This window comes from Protopterus annectens, chromosome 4.part0 (assembly GCF_019279795.1).
Source record: "Protopterus annectens isolate FY-2018-M chromosome 4.part0, PAN1.0, whole genome shotgun sequence".
In the NCBI taxonomy this organism is placed as follows: Eukaryota; Metazoa; Chordata; order Ceratodontiformes; family Protopteridae; genus Protopterus; species Protopterus annectens.
This window is the reverse complement of record NC_056733.1, coordinates 178,227,638-178,249,910: the sequence shown is the minus strand read 5'-3', so window position 1 is coordinate 178,249,910 and position 22,273 is coordinate 178,227,638. Positions and strand designations below refer to the sequence as shown.

Genomic DNA, 22,273 nt, shown 5'->3' with positions numbered 1-22,273 from the left:
TGAAAATAATTTTAAATGCAAATCCATATCTTGATAACAGATCTTTACAGGTAAATTAAAAGTTACTAAACAACAATATAAAATATTGAAAAGTACTTATTTGTTACACTTATTAAATTATATACTGTGGTTGCATGTAACAATGCTATGAGCTTTTTAAAATCCATTTGTGAAAGAAAGATTTTTATAAGAAATGTACACCTTGAGTAAAAATTAATGCGTTAAAAACACTGGATCTAGTTAATTAACTACTTACAAGTAATTCTTTCTATTATTCTTAGTGTATTAACCGCTCAGACTACATTGTGATGAACAGATGCTTCATACCAGACAGCACAATGCCTCAACAAGTAGCACAGAAGTAGCACTTTGCAACAGAACACCTTAATTAGTACTACACTTTTAAAAATGGAGATCCTAACAAGTAGCAAAAGTATTTTAAATACAAAATCACAGCTTGTATATGATCTTGGGTTCACTTTCTCAACAATGCACTTGAAGAAAATGTTATAACCTGCCCTACATCACGTAACAGATATTGACTCACATTAGCATTAAACTCTTTCCCAGCTGCCAGACAACACAAAACGTATCAGTTTCTCCAGCTATGTCTTTGGCCTATAAATGAAGCTTACTCATCAACACATGTCACAAGTAAACTAACACTCACCCACTAAGGATGACATCATCATCAAAGAGGTAGACTTTAATGTGCTGTAGTCCAATGGTCTCGTTAAATCTTTCAGGCATTAGCAATTTAAGGATCCCTCGCAAATCTGGAGTGTGGTACAGAGAAATCCGTATTTGGTCTGGGAATTTCTTCAACAAAGGCAGAAGCATCGTTCGTGAGTTTTTCTTACCTGAAACAGTACAAAAATATAAAGCTTAGTTTTAAAATCAAATGACACAGATAATGACAATTATCTTACATGTGTACATTATAGGTTCATAGGTACATAGGTGTGTACTAGGCTAATGGCCCTGGAGCCTTTACAAGCCTAGCCCATAGGTTTACCCTGGCATCGTCCCACCTAACATTAGTTCCTAGTGCCTCTGTCGAGTAGAGCCACTGGAGTGATCCCCGGGATGAATTTTCTATTTCCCATCCACTCATCAAGATTTCTCTTGAGGAGGGCCAGTGAGGTGCTCTGCTTGACATGTATGGAAAGTCTGTTCCATAGCATGGGCAGTCTCTGGGCTATGAACCTCACCCTCCAGCATGTTCTGTTGATTGTGGTAATGAGGTTGAGGTCTCTAGAGCGTGTAGTGCGGAGGGATTGGGATTTCTTTAGATGTAGCATTTCTAACAGAGTTGAGTCAGATATGGCTTTGTAAGTCAAGCAGAGATTGTCTCTAAGTAGGCAATATGAGACAGACAGTAGTTGGACTTTTTTGAGTCTGTCCATATGGGACAAGTGTTTAAGGCCTAGGATCCTCTTTGTGAGGTACTTTTGTGGCCTCTCCAGTTGTTGCAGGTGTCTAGTGAGGTACATGCCAAATGGGCCATTGTACCTGATGATTAGCCTAATGAGGGAAAACCATTAGTAATGAGATGTGCCACACAAAAGGACTTTCTGACCACAGTGGCAATGTGGTGGTCAAAAGAGAGGTTGCTGTCAACCTGTGTTCCCAGATCTCTTATGACGCCTTCTGTGTTCAGTGGACTACCATCAATGTGGAAATTCCAGGGAACCGGGTTTTTCCCAAAGGGGATGAAGACACATTTTTTGGCACTGAGCTTAAAGCCATGGTTGGTCTCATTGAGGCCTTTCTGTAGGATGTCAACATCACTTGGGGAGTTAATAATAGCTCCCAACTTGCAATCATCTGCAAACTTTGTCAGCCAGAGTCCCTTCATGTTGACCTGGACTTTAGAGAAGTAGATACCAAACAGGAGAGGACCCAGGACCGAACCCTGTGGGACTCCACTTGTGACCGGTCGGCAGTCTGACTTGGAGTCAGCTACTTTCACACTGTGGGTTCTATCTGTGAGCCAGTTTGCAACCCACCTAGTGATATAGGGGTTGATGCCTAGCTTAGTTATTTTTTCTATGATTCCTGAGTGGGGAATGGTATCAAAGGCCTTGGCCAGATCAAGGTAGGTTGTATGAACTACTTTACCTTCATCCACAGCTCTGGTGACTGACTCAAAGAAGTCGACCAAGTTGAGCAGGCATGATCTACCCTTCACAAAACCAAACTGTGTAGGATCCAGAGTTTGGAGAGTCCCTATATCCTTGTTTATTAGGTCCAAGATGATGCGTTCCAGAGCTTTGCATATCAGACTCGTCAGGCTAATGGGGCGATAGTTCCCAGGGTCTGTAGTCGGTCCTCCTTTATGGAGTGGGATGACTGTAGCAGTGTGTCATTCGGTAGGGACAAAGCCTGAGGTGAGGCTGTGATTGAACAGGGCACACAGGTAAGGTGCCAGTTCACACTGTAGTTCATGTAGAACACAGCCAGGGATACTGTCAGGTCCCATAGAAGCTGTATTCTTGGCCTTGGGCAGTGTTGTTTTAACCTGTGCAGCAGTAATACTGGGTGCCTGGTAATCTACTGGTATTGTGATTGGTCTTTTTTTGGGGGGGGGGGTAAAGTTAGCACTGAATCTGTCCGCCAGTATATTTGCAATATCTGTTGGCTCAGTATAGAAGGTACCATTGTGCAGTAGCTCAGAGCAAATCTGGGTATTGCCACGGAGATTCTTTACATAACTATAGAAGGCCTTGTGGTTGTCTTTACTATCTGCTGCAATTTTGTTTTCATAGCTAGCTTTAAAGGATTTGATGAGGGATTTCAACCTTTTGTTGAGGCCGGGGACTTCACCTTATTCCGCATCAGTTTCCTCCTTCTGTTGTAGAGTTTGTTTATGGCAGGAGACCACCAGATTGGCTTCCTTTTTTTTTTTTTTGAGGAGAGCGTCTTAGTTCTACTGGGCATGGAGAGATCCATGCATTTGTGTACGTGTTCGTACAGTGCATTGATGTATGATGTGACTGTCATGCAACTAAACCTCTGTTTTTAGGAGCCCAACTATGTGGTGAAAAACCATTGTCAAAAATGCAATTCATTTATCTGAAGCATTCTAAATTACACTAATAAATATCCTTTTATCAGCAATCAAAACTATACACACATCAAGCTTGTCTCCTTGAATTTTGTTTTTGCATGTGACTCTAAGTTTACTGTTTTCCTAAGTTTGGTAAAAAATACTGCAAAAAGGAAAAAAAGTGCAATTATTTTATACTCACTAAAGGTCCTATGACATGACTGAGATCTGTTGTCAGTGCCTTTATCATGCACATTTCAGTTCCTAACAATGGAAGAAAATTCCTTACCTGCATCATTTCTTTCTATGTAAGGCACACACAAGCTTCCCTTCTGTATTTTCAGATGTTTTTATAGAATCAGATGAAGGTAGAGATCAGTCAAATAAAAGACCATTAAAGCATATGCCAGTGCAGGACACTGATCTGGAATTTTGCAATTACTCCAAAAACTCCTACTAAGCATGCACTGCTATAGTGACAAAAGTTGCACAGAACACACCCACCAGAAATGAAGGACCCCATTATCCAATAAGTAATGTCCCAAAATTGCAGCAGGAGAAACTGCTTCCTCCAAGATGAATACATGAATAAAGAAATTGTCACCACTGGGAACAGCATAAGACAAAACCATTTAGAAACCATACTGCCATCTCAGTAACTCAGGAGAGTAATTATGATTCCTTACATTTGACGTAAAACACTAGGTAGTCCAATGCCTCAGCAAGTAGCAAAGTGGTCCCATTATCACACCATCATAACAGAAGTGGGTAGGGACCCTTTCTTAGGTTTGTAGATTCTTACTAAGCAATCAGTCTAGCAGACCCTTAGAGGCACAGCAACAGTATTTCCATTATACGTTTCCACTGTTAATAACAGCCAGACAGGACAGTCCAGAGATAAAGTTTTGTCTCCCCATCCACTTGTCAGTGTTTATTTTGAAGAGAGTTAAGGAACTGCTCTGTTTAACAAGGTAATGGAAAGCCTATTCTATATGGAAGTCATCCTTTCAGAAGGAAATCTATCACACCAACAGGTTATAGTTGTACTGCGATATGGATTCAGATCACTTGGACAAGTGGTGACAGTATTACAGGTTTAATGGATATGTACCGGATCTGGCAGAGTAGAGGTAATTCGTAACCTTATAAGGTAAACTGAGGTCACCATACAGGAGTCTGTAAGAGACAGGGAATAGTGATGCATCTTCCAGTCATTCACAGTAAGCTAAGGAGAACATACATATAAAAGCCTTCTTTCTTAGGAGCCCCTGGGGCCTCTCAAGTTGGGCTATATGCTAGGATAGGTACATGGCAAAGGAGGTATTATATTTTATTACAGGCCTCATCAAGGAGAAGTAGAGAGAGATGATAACGTCACTTGATCTGGGGTATGCACCGTTTATGATTAGTTGATACAGACTGGTTAAAGAACAGTTCATTATCTATCAGTGTGCCTAGATTTTATAGGTTCATAGGTTGGTACTGAGCTATCTGCCCGAAGGCATATATTAGCCCAGCCACGTTGTGTGGCATTCACCGCCCCTTTAGTAGTTCCCTAGACCCTTGTACTAGCAGCTAGTACCCTTTAAATAAGTAGTTTTAAATAACAGCATCAACATTTGAGGAGAGTGTGGTCAATGTGGGAGGCACAAGGGTGTCCTTGCTTACCAAAGAGTACTAGAATGTATTTTCTTGCTTTAAGCTTTAGGCTGTAGTCTATACACTGAAAATTAGTGCGGCTAATACCATCCTACAGGATATGTGTTTCGTTCAGGGAGTTAATGATCTCAATGAGTTTGTGGTCATCTGTGAGCTTTGTACGCCACAGCCCACAGATATCAGGCCAGATATCAGAGAAGTGTAACTCTTAACAGGTGTGGACCCAGCACAGAAATGTAGAACATTATCACTGGTGAAAAACCTTTTAGAAAGCAGGCTACCAACCCTTCCCATATCTGTTCTTTCAATAAGCCAGATTGTGATCTAGCAGGGGATGACATCTAGTCTAATGAAATAATTTATGACACCACTGTAAGGAATAAAGTTAAAGGCCTTTTCCAAACCACGGAAGATACTGTGCATTGACTTAACATTATCCAGTGCTTCAGTCACCCTCTTGAAAAAAAAATATTATGAAGTTCAATAAACAGGATCTACCCATCACAAAACTGAAATGAGTGCGATTGGGAGACCATAAAATACCCATGTCATTATTTATGAATTCCATTATAATTTGCATCATTACTCTATAGATAACACTGGTGAGAATTATAGGTCCATAGTTCCTAGGGTTGGTGATGGGGCTCATCCTTGTGTAATGGCACTACAGTGGGTGTCCTCCAACGTTCAGATACATATCCGGTGGGAAGTCTGAGGTTTATGACAGAATCAGTTAAGCTGTATTTATAAGCAACTAGAAGACAAGATATATTGTTGGTTCTCAAGCAGCTGGTGCTTTCAGTCTTGGAGATGGCATTTAGGAGTTGTTGTAGGCTAATTTTGGAGAGTGTGAAAGGTAAGCAGGAAAGGACAGTGGGGCAAAACTGAGGATAAATTTACTTGAAGAATACTGGTTATATCTTCTTATAGGTCTGAGAAATGTGTTGTTGGAGAGCAGTTCAGTGCAGTACTGGGTATTGTTACAAAGGTTAATAATATAATTAAATACACCTTAACAATTATCTTTACAGAAGGTTGCAATAATTAGATTGTGTTTTGCTCTACAGGATTTGTTCTTCTTATGATCTTTTTACAGGCTTAGCTTTTTAACATTATGATTAGAGGAAGGGAAATAAATATTTGTTCCTTAATGCTAACAGTTTTTTTCCTTTTCTGGTATAGTTCATTTAAAGAAGATTAAACTTTGGGGACTCATTCTTAAATTTGCCATCATACTTGGGAGGATGGTGCAGATGTGTCCTATACAGGAATTCAAATGGGAATTTTAGTGATTGGGTTGTCAAAGTGGAGGACAGCTTTTACATTTTGTAGAGTCACCTGACAGGGCAAGGAGATTGGTCTTAGATAAATCCCTGAAACCAGTGGCATTGGTTATAGACATTGAGTAGGGTTCTAAGGGAAAGAATAGTTGTCTTACCACAACAATAGATGTCCTTCTCTTCTATGTTGCAGTATTCTTAGTGTGGGATTCCCTGCCTCAAGCGACCCAAACATCGGCTCCTAAACAAAAGCTTAAGCCTGGTAGCTGTAGGTGCATAGGACGTCACACGTAGGACCATAAACCAGGGACTTTAAATGTGATGTCTGCACGCACAGACCTCAGAACTTGAAGACCAGTCAGACAATCCTAAAGAGAGTAACAAGTGATGTCAGAAGTGTCAAGTGTCATATGCTGGCTAGTCTGCTCTTTGTGAAGGGTAGAGCTTCCTAGCACCTAAGAGTTATGTCCATGTTCAAACTAAATACAGGGGGTTGGAGGTTGGGAAGGAATACTGCAACATGGAAGAGAAGGACATCAATGGTTATGGTAAGATTTTACACAACTATTCTATGTCCTTCTATTCCTATGTTGCAGTATTCTTAGTGTGGGAGAGTACCACAGCTTAATTAGAGGGAAGGGTGGAGGTAGAAGTGGAAGATTCTAGAAATCCCTGCAGGACTGATCTACCGAAGCCTGTCCTGGCTCTGGAGACGTGGCCCAATTTGTAGTGTTTGGTAAAGGTGTGAATTGTGGATCAGGTGGCTGCTTCCAGAATGGATGCTGAGTCCATCCCTTTGAGGAAGGCTTTGTCATTTAATGTACTAACTTAATCAGACCAGTTTTGGTTTATATCTTGTTTGACTTTTATGCCATATTCTTGAATTATTATTATACTGTCGGGTGTTTGTAGGTGAAGGGTGACTTGTTTTAATACCTGTGTACGATTATGTATACAATTGCTGCTGAAGAACTTTTCTTGACTTTTTTTTTAAATATAATGTCCTTTTAGATACTATATCTCTTTAACATATGTTTGAAAAAGTGATGTCATATGCTTTTGAAGTATTTAAAGGGTGTGGTATTTGTGTAACATTGTCTGATGAAGTTTCTGTATTAATTATAAAAAGGGACAAAAGCGCTTACATTTTTAAGTCTGAATAAACCTTGTTTTTTAATCCGGAGTGAGCGTTTGGTGGATTTCCTAAAGTTCCCTTTTGTTGTGTGAGTAGGTCCACCTTGTGGGGTAACTTGTGGTGATTGCCCTTGGCTAATGAGAGAAGTAGGGGGGACCAGTGTTGCCTTGGCCAGTAGGGAGTCACCAGCAAGATTTTTGGTTTATCCTTCCTGACCTTCAGTAGGACCTTTTGGATTAGTGAGAAGGGTGGAAAAGCGTATAGAAACAGTCCCTTCCATGGAATGCTGAAGGCATCCACCCTCCAGGCAGGTGGAGAGCGATCCTTGGTGCAGACTTTGTTCAACTGTCTGTTCTGGGGGGAGGCAAACAGATCCACTTGAAGTGTGCCCCATCGGTGGACAATGTCTAGAAAGGTCTCCCTGTTCAACATCCACTTGTGCTGTAGAGAGGATGTTCTGCTCAGAATATTCGCTTCTTTGTTATCCTGAGAGGGGATGTATGAGGCCTGCAGGGTCAATCTGTGCCTAGAGACGAGGTCCCAAATTTGTAGAGCTAGCCTGCAAAGGTGTCTGTGAATATTTCAAGGAGGCCCAGTTGGAGAATAGGAAGAAAAGCCTCCAGGGCCAGAAGAACTGCAATCATTTCCCTCACATTGATATGCTTTTTTTGAAGGGTAGGATTACATGCCTCCTGTACCCTGAAACCTTTGCAGGTGGCTCCCCACCCTAGGTCTGATGCATCTGTATGCATAAGTTGGGTGGGGGAGGGGATTTGAAGTGGTAGTCCCAGGTTGTGAAGGATTTGTTGATCCACCACCGCAGTTCTGCTCTGAGGCAGGGCAGAATGGGAGTTAGTTGCTCTAGGGAGTGTTGGTGTTGTGACCACACATTTTTCAGGTACCATTGGAACTTCCACATGTGCATTCTTGCTAAGGGAGGACTTTGTCCTGGGGAAGGAAAGCCCACATCAGGTCTATCCTGATCCTGCATCCCAGAAAGATTTTGTCTTGCTGCGGGAGTAAGGAGGATTTAAGTTGAGGGTGAAACCCAGGTTTTGTAAAAGGGAGGTGGTGAACCTGAGATGAGTTTGGAGGAAGTCTTCTGTTTCTCCTAGAAGGAGAGTGCCATCTAGGTATAGACAGATCTGGACACCTTTCGTCCTGCAGTAGGCAATGGCTGGGGCTAGGCATTTTGTGAAGACTCTGGGTGCAGTAGACACACCAAAGTGCAAGGCTGTAAACTGAAAATGAGAACAGGGTCCAGTAAAATGTAAGAATTTTCTGTTGGAGGGTTTTATGGGAATATGGAGATAAGCCTCCTTTAGATCTAGTGTGGCCATGTAGGCCTGGGCTGGAAGAGTTTAAACGGATAGCATTCTGAAAGATGGTACCTTTAGGAATTGGTTTAGGAAGGATAGATCTAGCATTGGTCTCTAAGGCTCATCTTTTTTGGGGACCAGAAAGAAATTTTGATTAAAATCCTCTTCCTTCCTGCCCTGGAGGGAGAGGTTCTATTGTTCCTAATTTTTGGAAGTCTAGTAGAATGGGAGGAAAGATGTGAATTAGATTTTTGGGTGGAAAGGGGATGGGCCCTGGGATGAGTTTTTCCTTCCAAGAAAGGAAGTATCCATTTTGAATGATAGTCAGTACTCATTGGTCTGATGTGATTTGCTTCCAAAAGGGGAGGCAGCAGGGTAAGCGGACTGACAACGGTAGATAGGCAAGGCAGTCATGCATTGCTGGGTGCACTTCTATCCTGAAAAGTCTGTCTTGGAGTAGGTCTGGAGTAAGTTTGCCTCCTGGTTCCTCTCCTGTGCCTGGTAGAGGAGAGGGTGCCGAAGGAAGGAGCTCTCCTGACAAAAGAAGTTTGTGCAGTATAATTCCTGTAATACTTAGAATAGGAGACACAAGCAAATGTTTGATGTCCTGCAGCTCCTTACTTTTCTCCTGCAGATTTTTAAAAAGTTATGCAGATTGTTTGCCAAACAAAAGGTTATGGTGTAATGGGGCATCCATAATTTTAGATTTGAAATCCTCAGGGAGTGGTTGTAGGCAAAGCAAAGAGTATTTGTAGAGAACTGAAGCAGAAGCTGCAGACCTCGCAGAGGCCTCTGCGGCATCATAACTGCACCTAATGGAATGTCTGGCTACCTGAGAAGCCAATGACAGTTTCAGTGCTATGTCAGATTTGGGAGGGTAGTCAGGGATGGCAGCCAAAAGATTGAAGGCTTGTGAAACTAGGTCCAGGGCATATTTTACCATGTGTGTTTGGTAACTGATAGCTCGGAAGGCCAGGGTGAAGGATGTGTAAACTTTTTTCTCAATCCTGTCCATGCTTTTGCTATTCTGATCAGTGGGCAGAAGAGATGCTGAAGCAATCAGTCTGGATTGCTTATCAGGTGAGACAGCAATAACTGCAGGGTCGACCAAGGGAGGCTTAACTAAGAATTTTTGGTCAACAGGCACTTTATAGAACCTGTCAGGTCTCTTAGGAGCAGGTAGCTGTGAGTCTGCATTCTTGGATGTAGAGGCAAAACCATCCAGGTATGCAGGTAAGACACGTGGGATGGCTGATGGGGAGGGTGATTCCACTTGAAGGAGTTCAAAATACCTCCTCTGGATGTCAGTCATCTGGGTAGTGTCTCATTTGAAATATTCTTTCATCTTTGTTACTGTTTCCCCAAATGTAATATCCTCTGGTGGGGAGTCCCCTTCAATGGATTCCTCATCTGGAGAACAGTATTTCACAGGAGAGGCAATTTGTGAGGCATAAGAAACAGACTCATCAAAAGATGAGAAGTAAGGTTCTAAATCCTCCTCTCCTTCTTGGGTAGTAGGCAAGGGGAGAGAAGTGGCAGAGGCAGGCCTAGGACTAAGCACTGGAATAGTGGAGGGAGAAGAGACTGTGGGCCTAAGAGCCATAAAGGCCTACATCAAGGAATTAGTAAATGACTGCCAGTCTGGGACTCCTTCTGGGGTAGGAGTCAGGTGTTTGTTTTTTTGCTTAGAGTGGGAGAAGGTCTGGGTTCTGGGGCCTAGGCTTCAGGTAATGACATCTCTGTTGGTCGTCCAACTGTTTCTGGTTCTCCCTCAACACTGGTAGGGACCGACGTCTGTGCTATCTCCAAGGATGAGCAGGCCGTAACTTCTGAAGCGGCTTCCTCAGTGGGAGCTGTCGAAGTTGACGGTTCAATCGGACATCCCTCAATCTCTAGATCGGAAGCTGGTGGGACATCCGATGGCGGAGAGGCAACGGAGGTAGGCCTGGAAACTTTGGCTGTTTTCCGTGGTGGTTCACTCAGAACAGCTGATTCGGGATCCATCCTGAGCGCAAGAGTTTTGAAATGTTGGTTCTCTAAATATAAGTTGAGGACGGCCAGATGGCTAAGAAGGGTCTTTGGAACAAAAGATTGGCAAATGGAACAAGCAATATGGTCATGTTCCTTCCCTAGACAAAAGACACAATGGTAGTTTATATCTTTATGCGGTATCTGATGACTGCAACAGCATTTGCCCTTCTTAGCTGACATCGGCTAACGATAACTACAGCTAACCAAGCTCAAGCAAAAAAACAGAAACTTTCCCCAATGGGGTACTTAGCTTTTTAGAAGTCTTCGAATATAGGAACGAAGCGATCAATATGATGTCATCTGCGGCTGAAAAGTTCTGAGGTCTGTGCATGCAGACATCACATTTAAGGTCCCTGGTTTATGGCCCTAAGTGCAATGTCCCATGCACCTACAGCAACCAGACTTGAGCTTGTGTATAGTAGCCGACGTTCGGGTTGCCTGAGGCGGGGAATCCCACACTAAGAATACAGCAACATAGGAATAGAAGGATATCAATGTGATATCAAGTTAGCCTGACCTGACAATAGAAGGGGAGACCTTTAGTGCAGAGCAGTTAGGTTTAAATACTGGTAAATGCGAGACTTGCTAGATATTTCACTTAATGGAGGAAAGCATTTCCTGAGCCAAGGTTTAGGAAATGCTGTGCATATTTATTGGTGGTGGTGTATGTTTGGCAATTAATAGACGGGTAGTTGAAATCATTTAGAATGACTGTTCTTTACGTAATGGTTAAGGACTCACATTGTTCTAGGAAGATATCATGGGTAGCAGGAGAAATAGATGAGGTTACATAATTTACAAATAAAAATAAATAAATTGATGTATTTACTTACACTAAGATATCTAGGCATTCTAGCTCACTACCATGTTGCATGTGCCATGAGTCAATGGGCTATTGGAAGACTGAACAAGTGATGGGTGCTAAAAATGAGGAATTTTTTCACAACACTTGGACTGTGTGTCTGTAACTACACAAAAAAAAAAAAAAAAAAAAAAAAAAAATATATATATATTATATATATATATATATATATATATATATATATATGTTCCAGGGTCAAGAAAGCATCAAGTTTGGGCAATTTTTTGTTTAGACTCCCAACACTGAGAGGTACAAGATTCTAATACGCTTGATCTGAACATAATAACATAGAAGCACTATAAGACTCAATTTGCACAAAAAAGGTACTATGGGGTGGGACCAAAAGAATGTTAGCCAATGCATGACAGCCCTGCTGGGAGAGATGCAGCCCATCCCTGCCAAAAAAGACAGGACTGTCTATCATCATCTGCCACGCTACTGACCCACATTAGATCCCCTAGAATGATAACACTTACCATAGCCAATTATGGAAGTCATTTTTTCTGTTTATATTGTGGAATCATCCGCAGAGACAGCAAGATGAGACTCAAGACTAGTGTCTTCCCAGACTCAGTCACAGAGACTTCAACCATGTAGTTCATCTTCCCCAAGGGGAAGCACCCAAGATCAATTATCTGACATGGACAATAGTCAGACTGCAAACATATTTAGCAGGGAGGGATTTAAATGTTATTGAGATGTCCTGAATCCTAGATCTCATAGACAACTATCACATTGTCTTTGCTCAGCCTGGTAAGCAGAACATTTGTATGACTGAGTCACCTAAAATAAAAACAGCACCTTGGGCAACATCATGCTCAGATGCCTTAGTAGCTTTGACATGCTGCTGAAGTGATCTTTGTTTGGGCTGGCCTTGGACGATGCGGTTTTCTGTGTAGTGTGTTTAGAGACAGTGGTAGCAGGTGCAGGTGCAAAGGTAGAAGTATGAACATGTGGCAGAGGCCTTTTCCTGTTTGTGTGATACCAAGGCGGTTTTAGGAGGGGACTTTATTTGGCCCTCATTAGGACAATCATTTAGTATAATGCCCCTTTTGCATACATCTTTCTAGGCAGATACAGCTGTAACATCCACAGATGTACCTTACTAAAAGGATACAATGCTTAAAGGTATGTCCTACATGGATTGCCTCAAAGCCCTGCCAAGATAATCAGTATCCTACAGACTGTTAAAAGGCAACCTGTATCTGGTGTACAAGGCATCCTCCAACCAATATTAATGGATCTACTAGCACATCAGCAAGTTAAATGGTGTCAGATGTACTCAGTCCACGGATCTAAACCCCTTCTGTAATATCAACAAAACAATCTGGAGGAACAGGTATATCTTGCAGAGGATACCACTCCTCTGGAATATACTCCTCATCCTACTCTGTAAGTAAGCACAACTTGGACCTATGGAAGGGTAACAGAAAACTTATCCCATGACCTCAAATTAGCTATGGTATGACCCCAGTTATTCACACTAGTTTTAACATATTATGATCAACCATGGGACTGATAAGGCTGATTTAACACCAAAAGGGATACATTCCTTCAAGCACCAAAACAGAAATTGACTAGGCTTAAAATGGGCTGCAAGGGCAGCTAATGTAGTACTTACCTATGAAACTATTTTTTCAGGACCACAGTATGTGGGTTTTACTTTAGTGTATGGTAGTCAAGAAGCAGACATGTCAGCCTCCAATTTCAGCAAATGCATACAACCCTTGAAAATAGTCTGGTTGAATGCTAACAATAAATGGTTGCCAGTATACGTAAGACAGGTGCTACACTGCCTCAAAATGACTAGTATCAGAAGGCTGGCAATAAACTAAGTAAGGGCAGACAGTGGTTCCAAGGTAGCAAGGAATGATGTAGACAAGAAAAGAAGATATTCTACACCTGAAAACAGAGGAGATGGGCATATGCTTTCTGGGGTTACCTTCAAATGGAGATGAGGGAGGTAAATCAATATAGTCTGCAAATATGTGATACAGACCAGGAGTGCAGCTAGAACCAACACCCCCCCCCCCTCTTCAAGTGAAGAGCAAAAAAAAAAATGGGGGGGGGGGCAATTCACTGTAATAAGCTCTTCCATCAAACAGCAAAAAAGGATGTAACATCCCAATACCACCATTTAAATTTAGTACCCTGCTCCCAACCCTCCTTCAACATTTTTATTTATTTTTTTATTTATTTTACATTTAACTGGGAAATTCCGACTGGACTAGGTTAATTTTCAGCGGAGGCCCAGGGAGAAAAGCTCCACATTGGTTAACAGCTGTTAATATTTTTATACAGAACTGTAAAACAGACAGGGTACATTATGCAACAGACAAACAGATATTCATATTGAAATATAAAGACAGTCAAAACACTTTTCAGCAATTAGAGAAGTTTCACCAGCAGGGATTAAAAGGTACTTTCAGTGTGGAAAAATATCTATTAGAGTTTTAGTACTGTAGAGCATTACAGCGAGTAACTTGGTAGTTGTTCATGGGTATAAGGGAGAAGGGAAGGAAAACTTAAATTTAAGTAACACACGGTGTGGTGCCGCGGTAGCATTGTCGCCTCACAGTAAGATGTTGTCCTGTTCGATTCTCAGCTAGAACGTCTTCTATGTGGAGACATGCATGAATGGGCGTACCTTCGTTGAAGGCTGAGCGTCAGAGCAGGCAACTCGGCACGTAAAAATCTAGTGCCAATTATTAGCGGACCAGAGTTCCGCTGTGGCGACCCCTAACCGGGAAAAGCCGAAAGACACACACATAGACATAGCCAAGTACTCATCAGATGTGATTTGAGGGAGTTTTTGAAGTGTGAAGTTCATATTGTGTGAAGAACATATTGTCTTAAAAAATGTTTCTTTTAAACTATAGCAAACAGTTTATATCCTGCCTACACGGAACATTACAGCACTCATGTTTTAGTTTAAAAAAGAACAAATTCTTATTTTTAAACTGTAGCAAACTGCTACAAATATAAGAAACAATTGTTACAGGTTATATTCTGCATGCATGAAGTGCTGCAGAGCTCAGGTTTTAGTAAAAAAAAAACATTTTTAAACTGTAGCAAGCAGTTACTACAGTTTAGACCATACACGGAGCGCTATAGGACTCAGGTTTGACGTAAAATGCAATACTGGCTTTTTGGGGTCGGCTGATCATTGCCCCTCCTCCCAACACTTTGTGCCAAGGGAGGTTGCCCCTCTCACCTCTCCCTAGGTATGTTAATGATACAAACAAATGCTCATTAACAGCAGAATCCCAGAGAACTGATTATACCAGTGTACTAGAATACCAGTGGTGCAGCGGTAGCATTGTCGCCTCACAGCAAGAGGTTCTCCTGTTCGATTCTCGGCTGGAGCGCCTTCTTTGTGGAGTCTGCATGTCCTCCCCATGGACGAGTGGTGTTCAAAAGACATGCGTGAATGGGCGTGCCTTCGTTGAAGGCTGGGCATCGGGCTGGCACCTCGGCACCATAAAAATCGACTGCCAATCAGTAGCGGACCGGAGTTCCGCTGTGGCGACCCCTAACCGGGAAAAGCCGAAAGAAAAACAACAGCAACTAGAATACCAAACCAGACAAAAGTAGTATAGATACTTAAAACAGCACCTAAAATACAGGGCATTAGAAACAGCACAGTATGAGGCTATACACCACAGTATTATACTATGACATCTTCATTAGTGTGCTTGGATGCCACAATGAACAGAAAAAGTGCAATATAGTGTGATATAGTCCATTCACAGTTAACAAACAATACAATATAACAGGTGGGCATGGTGCTACAGCTAGCAGAAAAATATAGAACGTAGTTCCAAATATCCTGAAGCAGAGTAATTCTGGAGATAAAGCTTAGGGATGAGCACTTGAAAAATCTATATACACAGCACAATTACCAATCTAAACAGCTGTATCATCATCTTCTTTCGGCTGTTCCCGTTAGGAGTCGCCACAGCTGATCAGTTTCCATTTCTTCCTGTCCTCTGCATCTTGCTCCGTCACACCAACCACCTGCATGTCCTCTCTCATCACATCCATAAACCTTATCTTAGGCCTTCCTCTTTTTCTGTTACCCGGTAGCTTCATCCTTAGCATCTTTTTCCCAATATACTCAGCATCCCTCCTCAACACATGTCCAAACCAACGTAATCTTGCCTCTCTGGCTTTGTCTCCAAACCTTGCAACCTGGGCTGACCCTCTAATATACTTATTCCTAATCCTGTCCACCCTCGTCACACCCAGTACAAATCTTAACATGTTTAACTCTGCCACATCCAGCTCTAACTCCTGCCTTTTTGTCAATGCCACTATCTCCAACCCATATAACATAGCTGGTCTCACTACCCTCTTGTAGACCTTCCCTTTCACTCTTACTGGTACTCGTCTGTCACAAATCACTCCTAACACTCTTCTCCACCCACTCCATCCTGCCTGTACTCTCTTCTTCACCTCTCTTCCACACTCACCATTACTCTGAACTACTGATCCCAAGTATTTAAACTCATCCACCTTCGCCACCTCTACTCCTTGCATCCTCACCATTCCTCTATCCTCCCTCTCATTCACACATATATATTCTGTCTTACTCCTGCTGACCTTCATTCTTCTCTAAACAGCTGTATATAGAGCATAAATAACAGGAAATCACACCAGCAGACTTATGGCATAAGAAGCAATCTCCAGTGCCACAATACAGAGTAATATCACACTAATGTAAAGCAAAACAACAAATACCAGATCATCATAATAGAAAAGCTCTGAGGCCACACTAAAGTCACAGTCTTGGAGGAAAACACAACAAGAACCATTAAAGAAAGCCACTGATAGCAGTCAAAGAAAAGAGAACATAGATAAATAAATTGTTATATACTTAAACTGCTGAAAATTTTATTTAGCCGCATAAACCCAAGGGGCAAAGAGATCTAAAAACATAAATAATGAATAACAAAAGCAATAAAAATATTGAATGCATAAGTCAAAAATCAATAAATTACTAAAAAACAAGCTGAGCTGAAACAAGTGGGTTTTAAGGGACCTTTTAAAACCATTAAGTAGTGGGGACTCCTGAAGCTATTCAGGTAGTAAGCTCTAAAGGTGCAGAACCAGAAAAGAAAATGAATGTATCCCAGAAGGACGCAGCCACATTCTCAGAACCACCAGCAGCCACTAGAAGACAAAGCATTGAGTATAAACTTGACAGTACAAAGTGAGTAACACTTTCAAACAGTGATGGTGGAGGCCAAGTCATGTAGAGAAAAATATATTATAAAATAGAACTTTAGCAGATTTTATACAACTGAACAGATAACCCGTGAAGACTCAGAACAACCAGTGAAAATATGATGGTAACATAAGGCACCAATAAGAAACCAAGCAGCGAAATTCTCCTAAGAGTTGGTAAGTCCCAAGTACAGGGAAAAATAGAAGTCCAGGTGTGATGAAAATAAGTTATACATAGTCACAGCCATGCCATCCAGATATAAGAGGTGCTTGGTATGAGAAACATTTCTCCGAAGAAGACACACACATCAGTACAGCTCACATTTAGTCCTTTATTGTCAACTGTCAACAAGTACAACTGCCAGACCCTGCACCTTCAAAAAAAACCTCAAGCCTCCTCCCTTAGGGAAAATATGGGGTGGGGCTTAAGATTCGAAGACTGGAGTCCCTGAGCCTGTGTGTGGTGTGTAAAGCCAACAGAAGCTGTTTAGGATATGCTGAGTCACAGCCAGTTTCTACATGTCCACAAGTTGGTAAATCAAGGCCATCAGAAAGGAAATTCAAAGCTGTCACAGACCTCTGACGGGAGGGGAAGGCAAGGCAAAGCTGTATGTTATCAGTAGATTGGTGGTATTACAACTCTTTCTTTTTAGTGAGCTCAACCAGAAGCAGAACCACAAACAGCAGATGTATTGAAAATAATATGGTCTAAAAATTGAACATTCTGGAATTTTCTGACTAATTGTAAAACAGGAAAATGAGAGTTTCAGGAAATTAGCTATATGGTCATTACAGGAAGATAATTCACACAGCTTACTGTAGTTCTGTAATAAATTACAGGATCTGAATTCATATGGCTTACTGAATCTGAACAGTACTTAACTGCAGTACTTTTAATTACTTTAGCTCTAATTTATCGACAGAGTGATTTTTTTGTTATATAATGTATGTACTGTTATGTGCATCAATCTAAAACGGACATATGGCACAGCTGCTAGTTGCAGTGGAAAAAATAAAAGCTTCCTTCTTTTATCCTCACACAGTTTATTGTCAGAAGTAACTCCTGCCTCATTAATGACAGACCCAGCATTAATAACACCCGTGTCTGGACTAGGGGAGAAAAGCTCCCCGGCTATCAACCCTGACAAGCCATTGGGAACCAGGGGGATGTCCCACAACACAAGATGTTGAAAAACAGGATACATCTTCAAATGGTAATGGCTCAGTTAACATAAGTGAAGCCATGGTATCCCACACAGCGATTCCACCACCAGAGGGGAGGTGGGACCTACCTGAAACATTTCTTGAGTATGTGGTATTTCATCCAGGTGATATGCCTATCTACAAAAGATATATACAACCAATGCAAAGAACAAACAAAAGAAGTTCCTTACTATAAGACATATTAGCAGCAAATGCCAAGACAAATAACGAGCCAACAGAGTATATATAAAAAAAAAAAGAAATGAACAGAAATAAGGTAAATCTTGGGAGAAACACCATTATCTGAAGTAGCAAGCAATAGATCAGAGAAGACAACAGATCTTTGAGTAAACAGAACAGAACAGTTGAGCAAATATAAACAGTAAGACTTACTTAAACAATAACATGACTGGGTCACGATAATCAACCCTGACACTATGGTGAGCAATGGTACTTGAGCACATTCTGAATGGGGATGAGCAGAGGGATATACTTTGGTTAATGACATCACAACCTTACTTTACATCTGACTTTTCAAACAAATCTTCTTGCAAATTTATTGACTGTAACTGTGGCATTACAGCAAATTCTGAGTAAGCACCTTAGCAACAATTGGCTAAGCTTCTGGTGTCATTCTAAGGGAATCCAGTATCTGTCTGCTTAGGATGACATGGTCGACAGACCACGATGCTTTGTAACAGATGGCCTGCACCTGTCACCCCTGGGATTCTGGATACTGGCTAAGGCTCTTGCTGCCCCTATAGTGCCTTTTTAGGCAAGGTTCAAATGGCAAATTCACCACCGTAACAGGAACAGGCAAGCAAAAACTGAGGGTAATGCTACTCAATGCTAGAAGTCTAAATCTCAAAATGCACTCACTCGAGGCACTCCTTAAAATGGAGAACATCGATATCTGTGCAGTGACTGAGACCTGGTTCAAGGCTCCAGAGAGCACCCCTGCACTACCAGGCTATAACTCATACCACACTTTTCGGCCATGTAATCTGGACCGAAACACTAAAGGCGGAGGCGTGTCCATATTCATTAAGGTTATCCACACCTCCAGGCAAGTTGCTCAGCATAATGCATCCGAGATTATCCAAGTGAAACTAACTCTGGGCAAAACTGTAATCCAAACTGTAGCTTGCTACAGATCCCCCACCATGCCCCAGGATTCCCACTCCTCATTTCTTGATACACTGGAAAGTATTAGGGTACAACCAAACACCCTAATAATGGGCGACTTCAACTACCCCACGATTAACTGGGAAAACTACTCGTGTACAAACTCCTTAGCTCAACACTTTCTGAAATTCATAAACTCCAATGCCCTGGATCAACTTATCCACACCCCCACCAGGGGCAACAATATCCTAGACCTAGTCATTACCAACATGAGTGACTGGTGTTCCACACCTGAAGTCAACTCCTCGTTGGTCCAATCCGACCATAAGCTAATCACCCTTGATGTCCACATCCCGCCCCCACCCCCCATTAAGGAAACCATGGTAAAAATATTTCTCCAAAGCCAACTTCATGCTTCTTAAAACAGAAGTGGTGAACTTCATGACAGCCATGCAGATGGGCAATACAGTTACAACTGCTGAATCCTACACAAATGCACTCTATAAGCACTTGCACGAGTGCATGGATCGTGCTATCCCAAACAGAACCAAGACGCTATCCTCCAAAAAAAGGAAGCCAATGTGGTGTTCCCCTGCCATAAACAAATTGTAAAACAGAAGGAAGAAACTGTTGCAAAAGAGAGTAAAATCCCATGAGTGGAGGAGCGCCCTGGTTAGCCTCAGTAAGAAGCCGAGATCCCTTATAAGATCCTCCAAAGCTAGCTACGAAAACAAAATCGCCACTAAGTCTAAGGACAACCACAAAGCATTCTATAGCTATGTCAAGAATCTCGATGGCAACACTCAGATCTGCTCTGAGTTACAGCACAATGGCACGAAAATTACAGAACCAACTAATATTGCCAACATCCTGGCAGATAGGTTCAGTGCTAACTTTACCCCACCTCACCCCCTAAAGGGCCCATATCTATACAGGAAGAATGCAGAGTCCCTGTAATCACAACTACACAGGTAAAAGCTGCACTCTCTAAAGCCAAAAACACAGCATCCATGGTACATCCCAGGCTGCGTTTTACACGAACTTCAGAACAAAATGGCTCCCCACTTAAGCACCATGTTCAATAATAGCCTCGCATCAGGCTTTGTGCCCACTGAATGGCACACAGCAACAGTTATCCCACTCCATAAAGGGGGAGCCACCACTGATCCCAGGAACTATCGACCTATTAGCCTGACAAGCCTGGTCCGCAAGGCATTGGAATGTATCATCATGGAACTCATAAACAAAGACATTGGTAATCTCCAAACTCTGGATCCCACTCAGTTCAGGTTTGTGAAAGGCAGATCATGCCTCCTGAACCTGATCGACTTCTATGAGGCAGTCCCCAAAGCTGTAGATGAGGGTAAGGTGGTTCACACAGCCTATCTTGACCTCGCCAAGGCTTTCAACACTATCCCTCATTCTGGAATTATAGCTAAACTCACTAAACTAGATATAAATCCCTACGTCACAAGATGGGTTGCCAACTGGCTCACTGACAGAACCCACACTGTAAAAGTTGCAGACTCCAAATATGACCTCAAAGCAGTGACAAGTGGAGTACCACAGGGTTCCGTCCTGGGACCTCTCCTGTTTGGTACCTCCTTCTCTGAAGTACAGGCTAACGCAGAAGGCCTCTGGCTAACGAAGTTCGCAGATGACTGCAAACTAGGAGCCATAGTCAAGTCCCCAAATGATATGGACATCCTACAGAAGGGTCTCACTGAGACAGATGCTTGGTGTCAGAGCCATGGCCTCAAGCTCAATGCCAAAAAGTGCAGTGTCAGCCCCTTTGGTAAAAACTCTGTACCTTGAACTACCACATAGGCAGCAATCTACTTAACATCGAATGTGTGATAAGAGAACTTGGGACCCAGGTGGACAGTAGTCTCTCCTTTGACAGTCACATCACCACAGTAGTCAGGAAGTCCTTATACGTGGCACACCTCATCATAAAAGGGTTCTCATCCAGGAAAAAAGAGGTCATTGTTCCCCTCAACTCGACACTCATTAGACCCATTATAGATTACAACGCCCCTTTTGGAATGTACCTCACAAGACATCTGCAGCAGCTGGAAAGGCCACAGAAGTACCTCACAAAGAGGATTACTGGCCTCAAACAAATGCACTACACTGACCGTCTCAAAAAACTCCAGCTTTTCTCCGTAGCATATCGTCTACTCTGAGGTGATCACTGCCTAACATATAGAGCAATGTCAAACCCAGAGCTGTTGGACATGCTATACCTAAAGAAATCCCAATCCCTCCGAGCTACACGCTCTAGGGACCTAAACCTTGTCACCACAATAAACAGGACATGCTGGAGGGATAGATTCCCGTCCCAGAGACTTCCCATACTCTGGAACAGGCTACCCATCTATGTCAAGCAAAGTTCTTCATTAGCACTCTTTAAGAAAAATCTTGATGAGTGGATGGGAAATAGGAAATATACTCCGGGGATCACTTTGTGTCTCTGCTCGACAGTGGCACAGGAAAATAACTTTCTTGGGTGGCGTAAGCCAGGGAACCTTGTTGGGTAGGCTTACGCAGGCCCTTGGGCCAATAGCCTAGTACCTACCTATAAACCTATGAACCTAATCATAGGTGACTCTATAGTCAGGCACACTGATGTTCCACTCACCAGGCTAAACAAGGAGAAAGTTACTGTCAGCTCCCTGTCAGGTGCCAGGATCCACCACACAACGCACACACTCACGTCACTCCACAACAAGTACAAATATGACACTGTCATTGTCCATGTTGGTGTGAATAACCTGAGACGTACCTCCCTGGACTACATGAAAAGAGACATGGAGGAGCTCTCCGATCTTGTAGCCCAGGCAGGTATGACCCTGGCCCTGAGTAGCACCCTGCCATCACCCAGAATGATGCCACAGTACAAGGACAAAATTATTGACTTCAACAATTGGCTAAGCTTCTGGTGTCATTCTAAGGGGATCCAGTATTTGTCTGCCTGGGACGACATGATCGACAGACCACAATGCTTTGCCACAGATGGCCTGCACCTGTCGCCCTTGGGATTCCGGATACTGGCTAAGGCTCTTGCCACCCCTACAGTGCCTTTTTTAGGCAAGGTTCAGATGACAAATTCACCACTGTAACAGGTACAAGCAAGCAAAATCGGAGGGTAATGCTACTCAATGCTAGAAGTCTAAACCTCAAAATGCACTTACTCAAGGCACTCCTCAAAATGGAGAAAATCGATATCTGTGCAATGACAGAAACCTGATTCAAAGCTCCAGAGAGCACCCCTGCATTACCAGGCTATAATTCATATCACACCTTTCAGCCACCTAACCCGGAACGAAGCACTAAAGGTGGAGGCGTGTCCATATTCATTAATGATATCCACACTTCAAGGCA

The 22,273-nt window shown here is 42.4% G+C and overlaps 1 protein-coding gene across 2 annotated transcripts in view; it reads right to left on the bottom strand.

The window, feature by feature from the left end:
• Nucleotides 1-22,273, bottom strand: part of PGS1 (phosphatidylglycerophosphate synthase 1) — a 2,908,952-nt gene that overhangs the window by 1,331,987 nt on the left and 1,554,692 nt on the right. For both annotated transcript variants that reach the window (XM_044068164.1, XM_044068163.1), the window contains exon 5: nt 671-860. In XM_044068164.1, coding sequence (XP_043924099.1) covers nt 671-860 — 190 coding nt within the window. The remainder of the gene's footprint in view (nt 1-670; nt 861-22,273) is intronic.